The sequence below is a fragment of the Galeopterus variegatus genome, unplaced genomic scaffold, assembly GCF_000696425.1.
Source record: "Galeopterus variegatus unplaced genomic scaffold, G_variegatus-3.0.2 Scaffold5653, whole genome shotgun sequence".
Taxonomy (NCBI): domain Eukaryota; kingdom Metazoa; phylum Chordata; class Mammalia; order Dermoptera; family Cynocephalidae; genus Galeopterus; species Galeopterus variegatus.
The window spans coordinates 97,860-112,465 of NW_007731764.1; the positions used below are offsets into that span (position 1 = coordinate 97,860).

General features: G+C 42.2%; 1 protein-coding gene across 1 annotated transcript in view; it reads right to left on the reverse strand.

Moving 5' to 3' along the window:
• Positions 1 to 14,606, reverse strand: part of ANKDD1B (ankyrin repeat and death domain containing 1B) — a 57,738-nt gene that overhangs the window by 5,776 nt on the left and 37,356 nt on the right. The window contains exons 8-12 of the mRNA XM_008589782.1: positions 11,784 to 11,882; positions 10,711 to 10,809; positions 7,216 to 7,314; positions 3,782 to 3,877; positions 418 to 619 (exon numbers count right to left, since the gene is read on the reverse strand). Coding sequence (XP_008588004.1) covers positions 418 to 619; positions 3,782 to 3,877; positions 7,216 to 7,314; positions 10,711 to 10,809; positions 11,784 to 11,882 — 595 coding nt within the window. The remainder of the gene's footprint in view (positions 1 to 417; positions 620 to 3,781; positions 3,878 to 7,215; positions 7,315 to 10,710; positions 10,810 to 11,783; positions 11,883 to 14,606) is intronic.

The window sequence follows — 14,606 nt, forward strand, 5'->3', positions numbered from 1 at the left end:
CCTAAACAGTGACCCTTTTGACTACAGAATAAACCCATTCATCCCAGGACAATCTCAAGGAACACCATAAATAGGATTGGTTTCCCAGTGACACACCACCTATTAAATCCTTTCTTTCTTAGAGCCCATTCAGTTGGGAACCTTAATTTCGTTTTAGGCATTTAGCCACCTTTTCAATATGGCTCAATAAAAGTAATAATCCTTTGCAAACCTCAGTTTAGTGAAGATTCCCATGAGTGTCGGCTTTCTGCAAAGTTCCCAGTCACCTTTGTGGACCTAAGCTCATTGCCTTATTCCTAGAGCCCTTAAAGTCTGATGCTTCTTGTGAGCACCAGGCACTTGGAAGATGTGAGATGCAGCAGGCCTGCTGCTCCTAACACTGAGTGCCTCCTGCCACATCATCTAGTCTGTACTCACCTGACCACTGCTCTTCAATGGCTCTGATCTGGTCATCTGTAAAGTTCCACAAACGGGCCAGTCTCTGCCACTCATTGGCCTTCAGCTGATGGTAAGCCAGGTTCCAGAGGAGCGTGCGAACATGCCTGGTCTCCAGACTGTGATCTTGCTTGAATGTCAGAGTAGAGCCTGCTGATGGGTCCCTGGCACTCTCATGATGCTCCTTAATTAAAGATAACTGTATCAGATAATTTCAGATATGTTCTGCTTATTGTCTTATTTCAGAGTATATATATTTCTCAAACATAACTGGTAAGGTGGTAACTGAGTCTATGTTTTCAATGTCATCTGTCACTGGATCATTTTTTGTCATCTAAGATGGAGACAAACATCTAAAATAAAAAGCCCGAGTCCCATTCCTCTGACACAGGACCTATGAGGTATTTTGCAATGTTGTGTCCCATGCTGCTGACCAATATTCACACCCCAGAAGAGGGGATGTCTTGGCAAGGGAAATGTCACAACAACAAACACAACTTTAATGGCCTTACTTTCAACCCATATCCTTTTGGGTATTTGATTTTCTCATATTGAAGCTTCCATGGGGCCCAGATTGGGTGTATCCTTAATATGAGCCCATAGCTGGATCCTGGGTTCATTCTGCTCTCTGGTGAGCGTGAAGAGAGCAAACTAGAAGCCTTACTCGGAAAAAGGGTAGGAGGAAGAGGTGGCCAAGGAAGTGGAGAAGACAAAAGTGGATATCATTTTGCTTTAAGCCACTGCAGACAGGTTCAGCCCAACAGAGCTATGCCTGGATTGGTGTCTTGTTTTCTGGCTTTTCAAAGGTTCCTTTTGTCCCCTCTGCAGATTCCACCAAACCAAAAAAACTGGAGAAAATCTCAATGTGAAAGCAGGTGGCAGGGATTCCAAGAATTGCATGTCATGCACATGCCATTAGCACACCAGATAATCCTCCTGCAGAAGGTGGCAGATCAGTTAAGGACATACAGGCTTAGGACTTTTACCTATTCTCCTCTCCTTTTTCGTGAATAGTGATTTCTATTTTTGTCTTTCATTTACATAAAAGTGATTCTTAATGAAACACATTCTGAACAATAAAATGGGAGTCAACCCAATGCTGGGGCAGGAAACTGACAAAAAAGGGGATGGAGCTTGGTTTTCAAAACCTGTGAGAAGAGCCCAGTGGGGCTGCTCCTCGGCCCCCATCATGGGAGCTTCACAGCCTCAGCAACCTACTCCAGGAAGCTGTGCAAACTCCTGGGAAACTCGGCCAAGGAGAATCTTTCTCAAGTATCTGGATTTTGTGTACAAAAGTTGGAATAGGAATGGGAGGTGTGAATTACCCGTAATTGTTTTAGAGACCATAAAATGCAGGGTCTTCTCTAACCCAGCCTCAGCTTTACTTCCACAATGTCTAGCTCCCAGGAATCCTAAAAGAGGTAATGCTTTGTGCATTCCAGGATTGGGCTGGGTCATCCTTTAGGTTTTTATAAGAAAGGGTAGGGGGTTTGGAAAGCCCAGGTCTTTTTCAAGTCAGTGGAAACGTTGAATAATTTATATGCCAAAGCAATGAACTATTTACAGGAGTAACCCAAGCCAGAATTGGTGGAAATTAAAATGACACAAGCCAGATTTTAGGGAGCTCCCATTTACCTCAGAAACACTGAATTTAATGATGACTGATTGAGTGGTTAGGTCAATGGATAAATGGATATAAGAGAGGAAATTTAAATCATCTCTTTAATCTTTTTATAAGGAACAATTTATATTAGGCCAGGATATAAGCTTGTTTAATGAACAAAGAGAATTAAAATAGCAATAAATGTATTTGGTTTTTAAATTTTTAAGGATATATATTTAAAAACAAATCTTCCTCCCACCCCAGACCTCAGGACCCCGGTTGTCACCAAGGTTAACAATTCTTACCATTTCCAGGGTCTTCTTCACCTGTATTTGTGCATTATATCTGATGTTCAAAGTTTATCTATCTCATACATTTTAAAGTTTTGTTAGAAAGGAAGGGTTATTCATTTAGTAGAAAAGTAATTTATTCTTTTCTAGTCAAAAGAATCTAAAAATGCTACCAGGCATTAAAAATAGAACAAATGTATATTTCTATTTTCAAAGAGAATGTGAAAACAACAATTTAACAAGCAAGAGAAAAGGTAAAATGTGGTAAAGTCTTCAATAACATATAGTGATGATTTAAGAAAATGAGCGTGAGGATAAAGAAAAGAGAAGGAGGAACAACAGAAATAAGAGGAGGGGGAGAGATAAAACAGAAAATTCTAATTATTTTTTTTAAATTTTGTTTTGTTTTACAGGCAAGAAAAGTTGCAAGGAGGATGACGTGACCTTTAAAAGGATGAGGATAAAGAAAAGAGAAGGAGGAACAACAGAAATAAGAGGAGGGGGAGAGATAAAACAGAAAATTCTAATTATTTTTTTAAAATTTTGTTTTGTTTTACAGGCAAGAAAAGTTGCAAGGAGGATGACGTGACCTTTAAAAGGGTCCATTTATATCAAGACTTCTGAGCCAATTAAACAGGACTGTGAGAGAGAAGGATACAAATAAACTCTTTTTGTTTTAAGGATTTAAGGGAAATTTCCAAGGATTGGCCAAGCAGATGGCAATCCGAGTTCACAGCTCCTCGGGGGTAGACTGAGTGATTTGGACCTGAATTCCGGCACCAACACATTGGGCCAGGGGTAGACATGCAGCCTCGGATGGAAACAACACTTCACTATAAATTGAGGGTGGGGTCTGGTAATGACAGTCTTGCCTGAGGTCATGGACTCGAGTCTTGGAGGGGAGCTCAGTCTATTGAGAAGCTGCATGAGTGGCAGATAGAGGAAATAAACGTGAAAGAAAAGCAAAGGGAATAACTTAGAGACAGGTTTTTCTGTGTTCTCAAGACGCACAGGGTTTTCATGACTGTCACAGAAAGCTTGAACACTGGACAGCCAGCGTAGTGGTGCATGGAAAACTGCTGAGCCATAAAAAAGAGTTTTTATTTTTTTAACTACTCATTAAAGCTTCTGGGAATGGACCATGGCCAGAGACTGGGATGGAGGGCACAGCCAGGGAGTCACCCATCAGGGGCTCACATGCCAGACCCATCAGAGCCAACCTGGAAGAGGCCGCCCAGCCAACTGGCCTCTACGCACTCTCAGTTCTGCTGACTGATGCTGACAAAGAAAGAGAAAGAAGAGCTGCTGTTCATTCTGTGAATGGGGGTAGCACAGGATAGAAGGGACAGTGCTGACCAGGGCTCTGTCTATTAGAGCTGAAAAAAGAATTATACAGACCCCACATGGCCCCATAAGACAAGCCCCCTGCTGTGCTGGAACCTTCATTTCTTACCTCTCTCCAGGCATAGTATCTCTCTGCTTTAATGAGCATGTCCACAACAAGGCTGTGGTTGCTCCTGGAGGCCACAGCCAGGGCTGTCTTTCCTTGCTAAAAGTTAGAAGAAGAAAGTGTCAGGTAGTATTGCCTAATGGTTAGGAACTCTAGCTTTGGAACAAGGGACCCTGGGTTCAAATCCTGACCCTACCACTTCCTTGCTGGGCAAACTTGGGCCAGCCCTTGGCTTCCTTGGTTCTCAGTACTGTGCCAGGTGTAGCGGTGAGGCACAAATGTGATAATGCATATAAAGCCCTTAGGACATGTGCCACCCCAAACATTTCCTAGCCTCCCTTGCAGTTAGGCATGTGGCTAAGTTCTGGCTAATGGTAAGTAAATGGAAGTGGCACATAAAACCTCCAGGAAGTGTCTTTACAGAGAGGAAGGGTGACACCTCCTTCCTTTCCTCCTCCTTCTGAGTGGAATGCTCGCATGATGGCAGGAGCTTGAACAGCCACTGTAGACCAGGAAATGAAGCCATGTTTTGAGGAGGGTGGAGTAATAAAACAGAAAAGGGCTGGATCTTACTAAGACTGATATCAATAATGATAACACCACTAATTCATAGTACAGAATTCAGCTCACTGGACTCCAACCTAGGATTTTTTTCCTATTGTACTATACTGCCCCTAGCCAAGGGAGAGTGGTTGGAATATTAACCAAACGGAATGAGCAACAATAGCTGTTCTGAACATAATTTGGTTTATGAGCTGCCTGGAGCCCATGTGGTGCCTTATACAAATTACAAAAAGGTGCAACTTTCTCAAGATGGATAGAGCTCGGAGCCAGGGCACACAGCTTTGCAAGCAACGTCCTTAGATTTTACGCAGTGCGCAACTTCTACATCAATACACTTTTCCCTGAGCAAAGGATGGACGTTCTCATTTGCTTTTCAAATGGATCATGAAGAATTTGCTCAGGGACCCTGAAAATAAATAAAATTAATGGTCAGAAATAATCCAAGAACGTTCTAATCTTAGGAACCTATGTGCCTGCCCTTACGAATCCAGAAATTTACCGAAATAATTCTCTTACATGGCTGGATATTTGCAACAAGTGCAATTCCACCAATACAAATAATTCGGCTGTTAGTCCGTGCGCTAAGACCCAGGTGAGCTGGAAAAAGAGTGCTGAAAGTAATCAGCCTCTAATCAAAAGAGACAGTAATGAAATTAGGAAGAACTGCATTTTGCAGGCATTTAGCAAGCTTCTAATTGTATGCTGTCTAAATTCTAGCTTGTAAAGGCATTTGAATCACCATAATTAGCCTATTTTGGGAAGGCAGCATTCTGAGAGCCAGAGTCTTCAGGCTCGTGAGAAAATCTTCCGAGGAAGTGTATGCCAGAGTGAAAGTCCAAATACTTCTGCCCTTGGGGATGGGGGTCCGGGGGAGGGAATAGGAGGCCCTCTGGGAGCTTTGTCTTTCTGGGAAAGTCAAATTTACACCAAACCTTGCTCCTTTTTCCTATCCAAACCTAAATGTGGTCTTAGAAACTGTTGATTACTGTTGATGAAAACTGTGGAAGCAGGCAGAAAAGATAGTTTTTATTCATTAATTAAATATGTATTGGGTGCCAATGATGTGCCAGACCCAGAGAAGAAAGGAGGAGGAGAAGGGAAATCTGGGAAAATTAAATTGTGAGGCCTAGTAAACCATGGGCTTTTGTTTTGAAAATAAAGTCAAGTGGTGGCACTGACTGAGTTTATTGGAACATCTAGTCCCCTAACACCAGGGGCCCCAGTAGGAATTCCTGCCCAATGCTATACATTCTCTACCCACAAAATTGCCTCGAAGCTGTTCAGTGTTAATGAAAAAGTAGGATAAATCACAAAAAGAAAGCATAGGAAAATACTGACGCTAAATGTTAACAAAGTTGACCAGCCACAACTGGTGAAAGTGGTGGATTTCCAGCCAAGTGGTGGAATTATGGGTGGTTGTGTTTTCCTTCCTTACTCTTTTCTATGTTTTCCAAATAGTCCACAATGGGCTTGAATTATGATCAGAAAAAGAAATAATTAATCTTAGAAACTGACACAGAGAAAAGTAAAGTAATGTATTTCAGATCCCACAAACGTAAAATGTGTGATTCTGAACTACAGTAGGGCAGACTTGGCCTTGCACTGTGACTTAGGGAGGTGCTGAGCTAATAAACTGAGTGGCGAAAACAAGGAAGGGGAAAACTGCAAGTTTTGTAGGGAAGCACTGAAGGACACAGCAGCCAGCACCTTTGGGTTTGAAGTGCCACTCTGCCTCTTAGCATGTGTGGGACTCTGATGTCATCAAAATCTCTCACATCTTCTCTTTCTTCAAGAGAAAATTTTGTCCACTTCACAGAAGAGATGTGAGGACTGAAATAAGATGGCACGTGTGAGCACCTAACAGGGCCACCCACCGTGGTCTCCTCCTTTTATACTTGTAGTAAAGCTGGAACCTAACGACCTGAACCTAACGAGCTGGCTCTCTGACAACCTCCAACCTCCAATAGCTGTGCCGGCATTATTGCACCACTTGAAAGAAACAAAATTGCTTTTTTTATTTTTATTTTTTTTTTGAGACCGGCCGCACCGCGCTCAGCCAGTGAGCACTGTGAGCGCACCAGCCATCCCTATATAGGATCCGAACCCGCGGCCTCGGCGCCACCAGCGCCGCACTCTCCCGGGTGAGCCACGGGCCGACCCTTTAATTAAGTTTTTTAAAAAACAAGTTCAGGCACATGTAAGTTTATTCAATGCAGCTCTGGAAAAAGCTTAGAAACATCAGTTAAGGACTAGTTAAACAAATTATGACTTGTACATACCCTGATTTATTATGCAGTTATATAAAAAAAAAACCTCTCCATGTGTTAATATGGAAAGATTTCTGCTTTATAATGTTAAGGAGTGAAAGTTAAATGAAGAACAGTATACATACATATTCCACCATTATCTAAAAAGGACAAAGGAATGGGAAAAAAGTATAATTTATCAATGTTTGCTGGTATATGCATAAAGATATTCTGGAAGGAACAGAAGAAAGTTATAATAATGGATACCTATGGCCAGGGTAGTGTGGAAATCAGACAAGTAGGGACAGGGATGGGAGGGAATGTTCTACTTTAAAGTATTTATGGTGGGTTTTTTTTTTTTTTTTTTTTTTTTTGGACCATGTGAATCTATAATCTTTTCAAAAGTCTAATCAATAGTTTGAATTTTAAAAACACCTATTTTGTTATTGAGAGTAAAAATTCTTACTGACCTTTCTCAATCAAAATTGGGATGTTTTACTATGAAGCAGGTTTCTCCCATTTGTGCCCATCTCACAGACTGTGCTGCTGCTGCTGCTCAAGGCTTACAGCCAACGGGGAGAGCTCAGCAACCACCTCAGCTGAACAGCGTGAAGGCCATGCAATTACCTTATCGACAACCTTCAAGTCACAGCCGGCCTTCAGAAGGGCTTCCACCAGCTCCACATTTCCAAGGTCGGCAGCTACATGCAGAGGAGTTTGATGCCTCTGCCATGAGAAATATTAAAAATGTAATCAAAGCACATTAAGGAGGAAAAAAAACTTGCATAGTGAAAAGATGAAGAAAGAGTTGAGGTGTCCCTATATGTATGGGCTTAATGAAAAATGGATAAGCTCATATATTTTTAAATGGATACAGGGGACATTTATTGAAGTATTATATGTTTGTTTTTGCATGCATATCATAAACATTTTATTTTTCACTCTAAACATATAAATTTTTTTCAATGTTTTGTTCTAGGTTTACTTTTTTTTATTACTGTTTTATGAGCATAGAGTTCTGTGTCACTTTTTTTTTGCATGAACGACTCCCATAATGCATTATACACTATTTCCTTCTATAGTTTCTTCAAATTAAAGAAAATGTAATCTTGCAAAGTAACCAAATGTGTAATTCTTATACTTTTTAATAAATAAATAATAAATATATAAACAAAATGAACAATAAATATTTCTATTATTTTTTTTAGAGTTTTCTAGCCTACACCTAACTGTACAAAAAATCTTTTTTTAATTGACATGTATTGATTGTACATATTTATGGGGTACATTACTTCAATATATATATGCAATGTGTGATGATCACTGCAGTATTATTTATAATAGTGAAAAACTGAAAAGAAGCTCCATGTTTAACAAGGAGACTCAATAGACACATTATGGTGCATCTATATATTGGAATAGTAGGCGACCATTAAAAATGATTTTTTTAAAATGACTTCAATATGAGGTACCTAGAGTAGTCAAATTCATAGAGACATAGAGTAGAATGGTGGTGCCAGGGGCTGGGGGGAGGACGGAATGGGAGTTGTTTAATGGGTGTGGAATTTCAGTTTGGGAAGATGAAAAAAGTTCTGGAGGTAGATGGTGGTGATGGTTGCACAACAATGGGAATATAATTATTGCCACAGAACTGTACACTTAAATCATTAGAATGGTAGATTTTATGTTTATTTCACCACAATAAAAATGATTTCAAAGATTATTTTGAAAAAATTAAGAAATGTTTATAATATAATATTAAAAGCCTTAGGAAACAACAACACTATATCTAGCTGTGTTTAATTTTATATAAAAAAGAGAAGGAAATACATCAATATGTTAACAATGATCATATCTAGATGGAAGGATTAGAGGTTATTTTTATTGCCTTCTTGATGCTTTTCCCTCTGTTTTCTAAATTTTCTACATTATAATGTATAAGTACAAGACTACTAATTTCTTTCTGGAGTGATCATTTTCCTATCAAAAGAATGAGAGTGTTTCAAAAGAAATATGTGAAATCACAAGAAAATCACCCATCTTAACCTCCCACTGAAAGAAGATATTTTTCAAATATTAGAGCGGAAAGGAACCTTGGATATAACCTAGCCCAACCCCTTAACCAGAGAGGGGAAGCAGCTTCCCCAGGTTCACACCACTGGGCAATGTCATGCAGCCCAGTACTCTTCCTACCAGAGCACGGGGCCAACCTGCTTGGGGGGATGAGGTGATTGTCGAAAAGCATTTATTAAAGACCCTCCTTTAGATGGTAGTGTGCCCCTCTGGGGGCTCACCAACCAAGACATCACACCTACACTGACAAACCTATCAAAGATCTATACCAACAAGGAACAGACGCACTAAATACCAACAAGATCTCATTTTGACAATACTGCTGTAAGTCTAGAAGGTACGAAACCCACTGAAACATTAACAAGAGTTATTTTTCTTTGGTGGAGACTACAAACACATTTTAGTTTTTGAACTTACTTATATTTTCATATTTTATATGTAAAATACGAATTTTTTAATTTTATATGTGTATTCCTGGTTTAACAAGAACATTGAAATGATAAAGCCTAGTTCTGTACCTGGATGTCAAGCCTAACAAGTGTCCTTCCCTAGAGTGGATCTAGCTAGTTCTATTGAAACCAAAATTACACATGAGCATGAGGCGCCATCTATGTATTTAGTAGAGATTTTGCCCTTTAGGAAAGGTTTGGGGCATTAAAATAGTTGAATACATAAGTATGTTTATTAACGAGAGGTTTTTTTCCACCAAAACTTTTGGGGTAGTGAAAGACGAGAGAGTGGGAGATCTCCTGGGGGAGGGAGGGACAGAAGTACAAGTCTTCATTGGGCTCAGGGCAGAAATTAAGTCACAGGATGGAGTTGAGGGAAAATGCTGAGATCTGAGTCAAGTCAGTGGGTAAGGACAGGCACGCCCGCTGCGCCATGGCTTCTCCCTAACCTGGAGGCACAGCTGAGGCTTCTCTGGGAGGAAACAGCCAGGAGGTCACATCTGGCTATAGGACCCTGGGAAGGCTCCTCTTCCCACTCCCAGGAGCTCAGCCCAGAGATCAGGCCCTGATTCAGATGGTGTCCACCCCACTCTTTCTTTAATTCCACCTCAGCATTTCCATTTCCAGCCCATAGCGAATTGCTTTTATGAGGCATTTGATTCTGCTCTACTTGATTGAATTCCTGGTGATTTTTTTAATATATATATTCCAAGAGGTCTCTTTTGCCTTCAGGCAAAGGGAAGACACATTGATTGTCCCTAATAGAGGAACAAAGTGTCCTTCTTGTGGGGAAGGGCTCCCTGCCAATTATAACATTTCCCACCAGAGGAGTGGCTTTCAATTTAAATAGCCTCTGGCAATCTACCTCTGAGCTAAGGTTTATCTATCTAAAGTGCTGGACCTGTTAAATGTGAAAGATTTCATCATGCACTGGCTGAAACCTACTTGTGAATCTGGAAAAAAATGAAGTATTTGGTGGGGATAGGGGTGGGAGTGGGGGTTACAGAAGGAAAAAGGTTTTTTAAAAAAAATGTACATATTCCTCCCAAGAATTCTTAGGGCACCTTGAACTTGATCAAAACTCCCCATAAAGGGCCGGCCCGGTGGCGCACTCGGTTGAGTGCGGCACTTGGGAGCACTGGTGGCGCTCCCGCCGAGGGTTCGGATCCCATATAGAGACCGGTCGGCTCACTGGTTGAGCGCGGGGCACTCCCGCCGAGGGTTCGGATCCCATATAGAGACCGGTCGGCTCACTGGTTGAGCGTGGTGTAGGCGCAACACCGAGGGTTGCGATACCGAGGGTTGCGATCCCATTGCCGGTCACGGTACGGGTGCGACACTGAGGGTTGCGATCCCGTTACCGGTCACGAAAAAAGACAAAAAGGAAAAAAAAAAAAACTCCCCATAAACACACACTATGTTGAAACATAAGAAAATAGACTCTCCAGGTTCTGATTTGCCTGTCTTACCTGATTTAAGATGTCAATGTCATGCTGTGCACTTAGTAAGCTGTTTACAACTGTGAACAACTCCCCATAAACACACACTATGTTGAAACATAAGAAAATAGACTCTCCAGGTTCTGATTTGCCTTTCTTACCTGATTTAAGATGTCAATGTCATGCTGTGCACTTAGTAAGCTGTTTACAACTGTGATATGGTTGTTGATAACAGCTAAATGAAGAGGGGACTCCTTAGGCTGCAGAAAGAAAGAAAACTTTCAAATCCAAAATATTCAGACTTCATCATTTAAATCAAAAAGCAACTCATTTCAGCAGACATTTCTTAAAGATCTCCCAAGTACTAAATTAAAATGTTCAGTAGTCATCACCCCAAGGCTTTGAAGCAAACCTGCTCACCAGCAATCAGCTCTCCCCCTGAGCACCTACTATGGGCCCAACTCTTTTCAGGATGCTAGGGATTTAGTGGTGAACAAATCCTGTGCTCAGGAATCTTCCAAGATAGTAGAGTAAGCAAATTTTTTTTTTTTAAGTCACAAATAAATATACAATTAGAAATTGTGATAAATGCTTTGGAGGAAAAGCAGAAAGTGCTGTGAGGGCAAGGGAGGACTGACTTTTCAGGAAGTCAGAAAGGCTTTCCTGAACAACTGACATTTGAGCTCAAATATGAAGGATAAACAGTTTCAATAGGCTGAACTGCAGGACTTCTCGGAGCCCTCAAAGGGCTAAAGGACAGTGGGGATAGCCACAGGGGAAACAGTATGCACATCAGCATTTCCTGAATTAATCTGATCTGCAGTTTCATGTAGGACTGATGCCGCCACTTACTCAGGGGCACTGTTCTCCTGTGCAGCCCTGCCACCTCTACAGAGTCCAGCCACAGTGTGTTCACCACGCCTTTTGCAACCTGTTCCTTGTTCTCCCCCTTTGTGGCTAAACTGCCTGTCTTCATGGCCACACCCCACCTGCCAGGCTGCAGGGCCCACCTCCACCATCACACTCTTGGTCTCCAGCTGCCGCTGGCCCACGGAGGCACGAGAGGACACATGTCTCCAAGAGTGCAGAGGGCAGCTGAGGGGGAAAAGGTGGAGAAGAAGCAATGAAGGGATTGTGAACACCTCACCCTCTTTACATATCTGTAAGGGGCATCTCTCTGGCACAGCCAGCCTCATGGTGCCAGCACCAAAGCCCACGTCACCGGAATACTCACTTCCACTTTCTGGTGCAGATCAACATTCTCATTGAGAAGAAAGTTGACCAGGGACGCATGACCATTCTGGGTTGCTATCGCCAAACCACTGACATTGAGCTGCAGGAGACAGATGGAGAGGGCAGGGAGGGGTTCCTGTTAGAATCCAGCATGCTTTCTGGTGTTTATCACGTGGTAGTCAACTAATACAATGAAATAGTACAACTATTTATAAAAGAAAATCCAACGTGTTTCCAATTATTTGGGGGGTCCATTACTTCTAAATGTGTCCCATAAAAGTGTCAGAGTCCTAAAGAACATATGTGCAATGGACTGAATATTTGTGTCTCTCCCAAATTCGTATATTGAAACTCTAATCCCAATGTGATGGTATTTGGAGGTGGGGCCTTTGGAGGTGGGTCATGAGGGTGGGGACCTCTGGCTAGTTCTCCTTCTGCCATGTGAGGACACAGCAAAAAGACAGCTGTCTGTAAACCAGGAAGAGAGCCCTCACCAGAACCAGACCCCACCAGCACCCTCATCTCAGACTTCCAACTTTCAGAACTGTGAGAAATAAACGTGTTGTTTAAGCCACCCAGTTTTACGGTATTTTGTTACAACGGTCTCTGCTGACTAAGATACTATGCCTTAGGCAAACATGAGTTAAATCCCTGTTTCTCTTCTGGAAGTATGAAGTGGACTTGAACCAAGTCCTCTCTGTACACCCAGCAAATCTCCTACTAGAGCCAAAATAGGTAGCTTGGCACTGGCCCCAAGAAATGCCTCAACAGTTTCCAGCCTCCCTGTCTCTGTTCACCACTAGGTCTCTTCTTTGCCAGGTATGGCTTCAAAGCTTAGCGTGATTTCTACCTACGTGCAGTATTCCCACCTTGCCCTTTCCCTCAGCTCCTTTAGCACCTCCCGGTCACTCTGCTACCCACTGCCTCCTGCTGCTCCCTGCGTTCAAGTGTCTTCATGAGTGCCCAAGCTAGACGGCACACTGCTTGAGGGCACAGCCTGCTCTTGACTATCCTGCCATCCTCCAAGAGGCGCAGCATGGTGCTTTGCAGTAACACAAGGTTGATGAATTTGTTGTTGATGGATGAATTGTAAGATCGCCACGAAGCATTTTCATGTCCTCCAAATAAGAATGCTGTAAGAAACTGTTTTCCCCAAGTGGCTGTATCAGCATCCCCTGTCCCACATGCTCTTTGGCAACATGACCTTGTCACTCTCCCAGCAAGGGGTGAGGTTTATTTCTTCACCCTGTTGAGCCTGGGTGGACCCTGTAACTGCTTTGACCAATAGAATATAGCAGATGTGATAGTGTGTCAGTTCCAGGCGCGGCCCCTAACTAGCCTGGAACCCAGCTGCCATGCTGCAAGGAGGCAAAGGCACAAGGAGAGGTCCTGTTGAGCCTGGGTGGACCCTGTAACTGCTTTGACCAATAGAATATAGCAGAAGTGATAGTGTGTCAGTTCCAGGCGTGGCCCCTAACTAGCCTGGAACCCAGCTGCCATGCTGCAAGGAGGCAAAGGCACAAGGAGAGGCCACATGTTGTTGCTGAGCTTCCAGCTGACATCAACTGCCAGGCATGTGAGTATCTTGGATATCGAGCTCAGTTAAGCTTTCGAGTGACCAAAATACTGGCCAACATCTGAGTGTAATCATATAACATCCAAAGAATCTCTTAGCTGAGCCCAGTCAATGCGCAGAGCCACAAAAGATAATACATTGTTGTTTGAAACCAATGAGCTTTGGATTGGTTTGTTATGAAGCAATAGATAACAGAACAGATGTGAACAGAAATGACAATGTATATCTCTGACCAACTGAACTCTAGCTTGAGCTGATGCTGAATGCCTGTATGACCTCGGTTAAGTGGCCTATCAGGTATGGGCCTCTCGTCATCATTTGTAAAAATGGCATAACCACCTATACTAGTTTTCTATTGCTGCTATAACAAAGTGCCACAAGCTTCGTGGCTTAATACAAATGTATTATCTCACAGTTAATGAAGGTCAGAAGTCTGAAATGAGTCTCACTGGGCTAAAAAAAGAAGGTGTTTGCAGGCCTGTGTTCCTTTCTGGAGGCTCTCTCGAGAACCCGTTCCCTTGCCTTTTTAGTTGTTAGAAGCCCCCTACATTCTTTGGCTCATGTCCCCTTCCTCCATCTTCAAAGCCAGCAACAATGAGCTGAGTCCTTCTCACAGTGCATCACCCCGCCCCCCCTTCTGCCTCCTTCTTCCACTTTAAAGGACCCTTGTGATTACATTGGGCCCACCTTGATAATCCAGGAGAATTTCATTTAAGATCAGCTGATTAGTAACCTTAATGCCATCTGCACCCTGAATTCCCCTTTGCCGTGTAACATAACATAGTCACAGGTTCCAGGGATTTGGATGTGGACCTCTTTGTGGGTGGGGGGCATCCTTCTGCCTACCACACCATCCTACCCTCTTTCTCTCAAACTATAGTCATACTGGGAAGATAAATGAGCTAGTAAAGGTGTACAGTAATCATAAATATCATTTTATTCATTCCACAAAAAATTATTGAATACTTATTATGTGCCAGGTGCTATGTTAGGTAGTGGAGGGATACACTGGTTAACAAAATTTACAGATCTCTGATAGTACATTCAAGTGGGGGTGGACAATCAATTGATCCATAGATTGGTAGATCACTAAATCAGTAGGTTTAGAATAAACCTATTTATTAGATTCTAGACGTAATATTAAAAGAATAATATCAACAAGTTATAAGTGCTACAGGGAGAAGTTAAATAGCATGACTGGATGGCTACTTTCCTGTGGGTGATCAAGAAAGCCTTCTTGGATAAGGT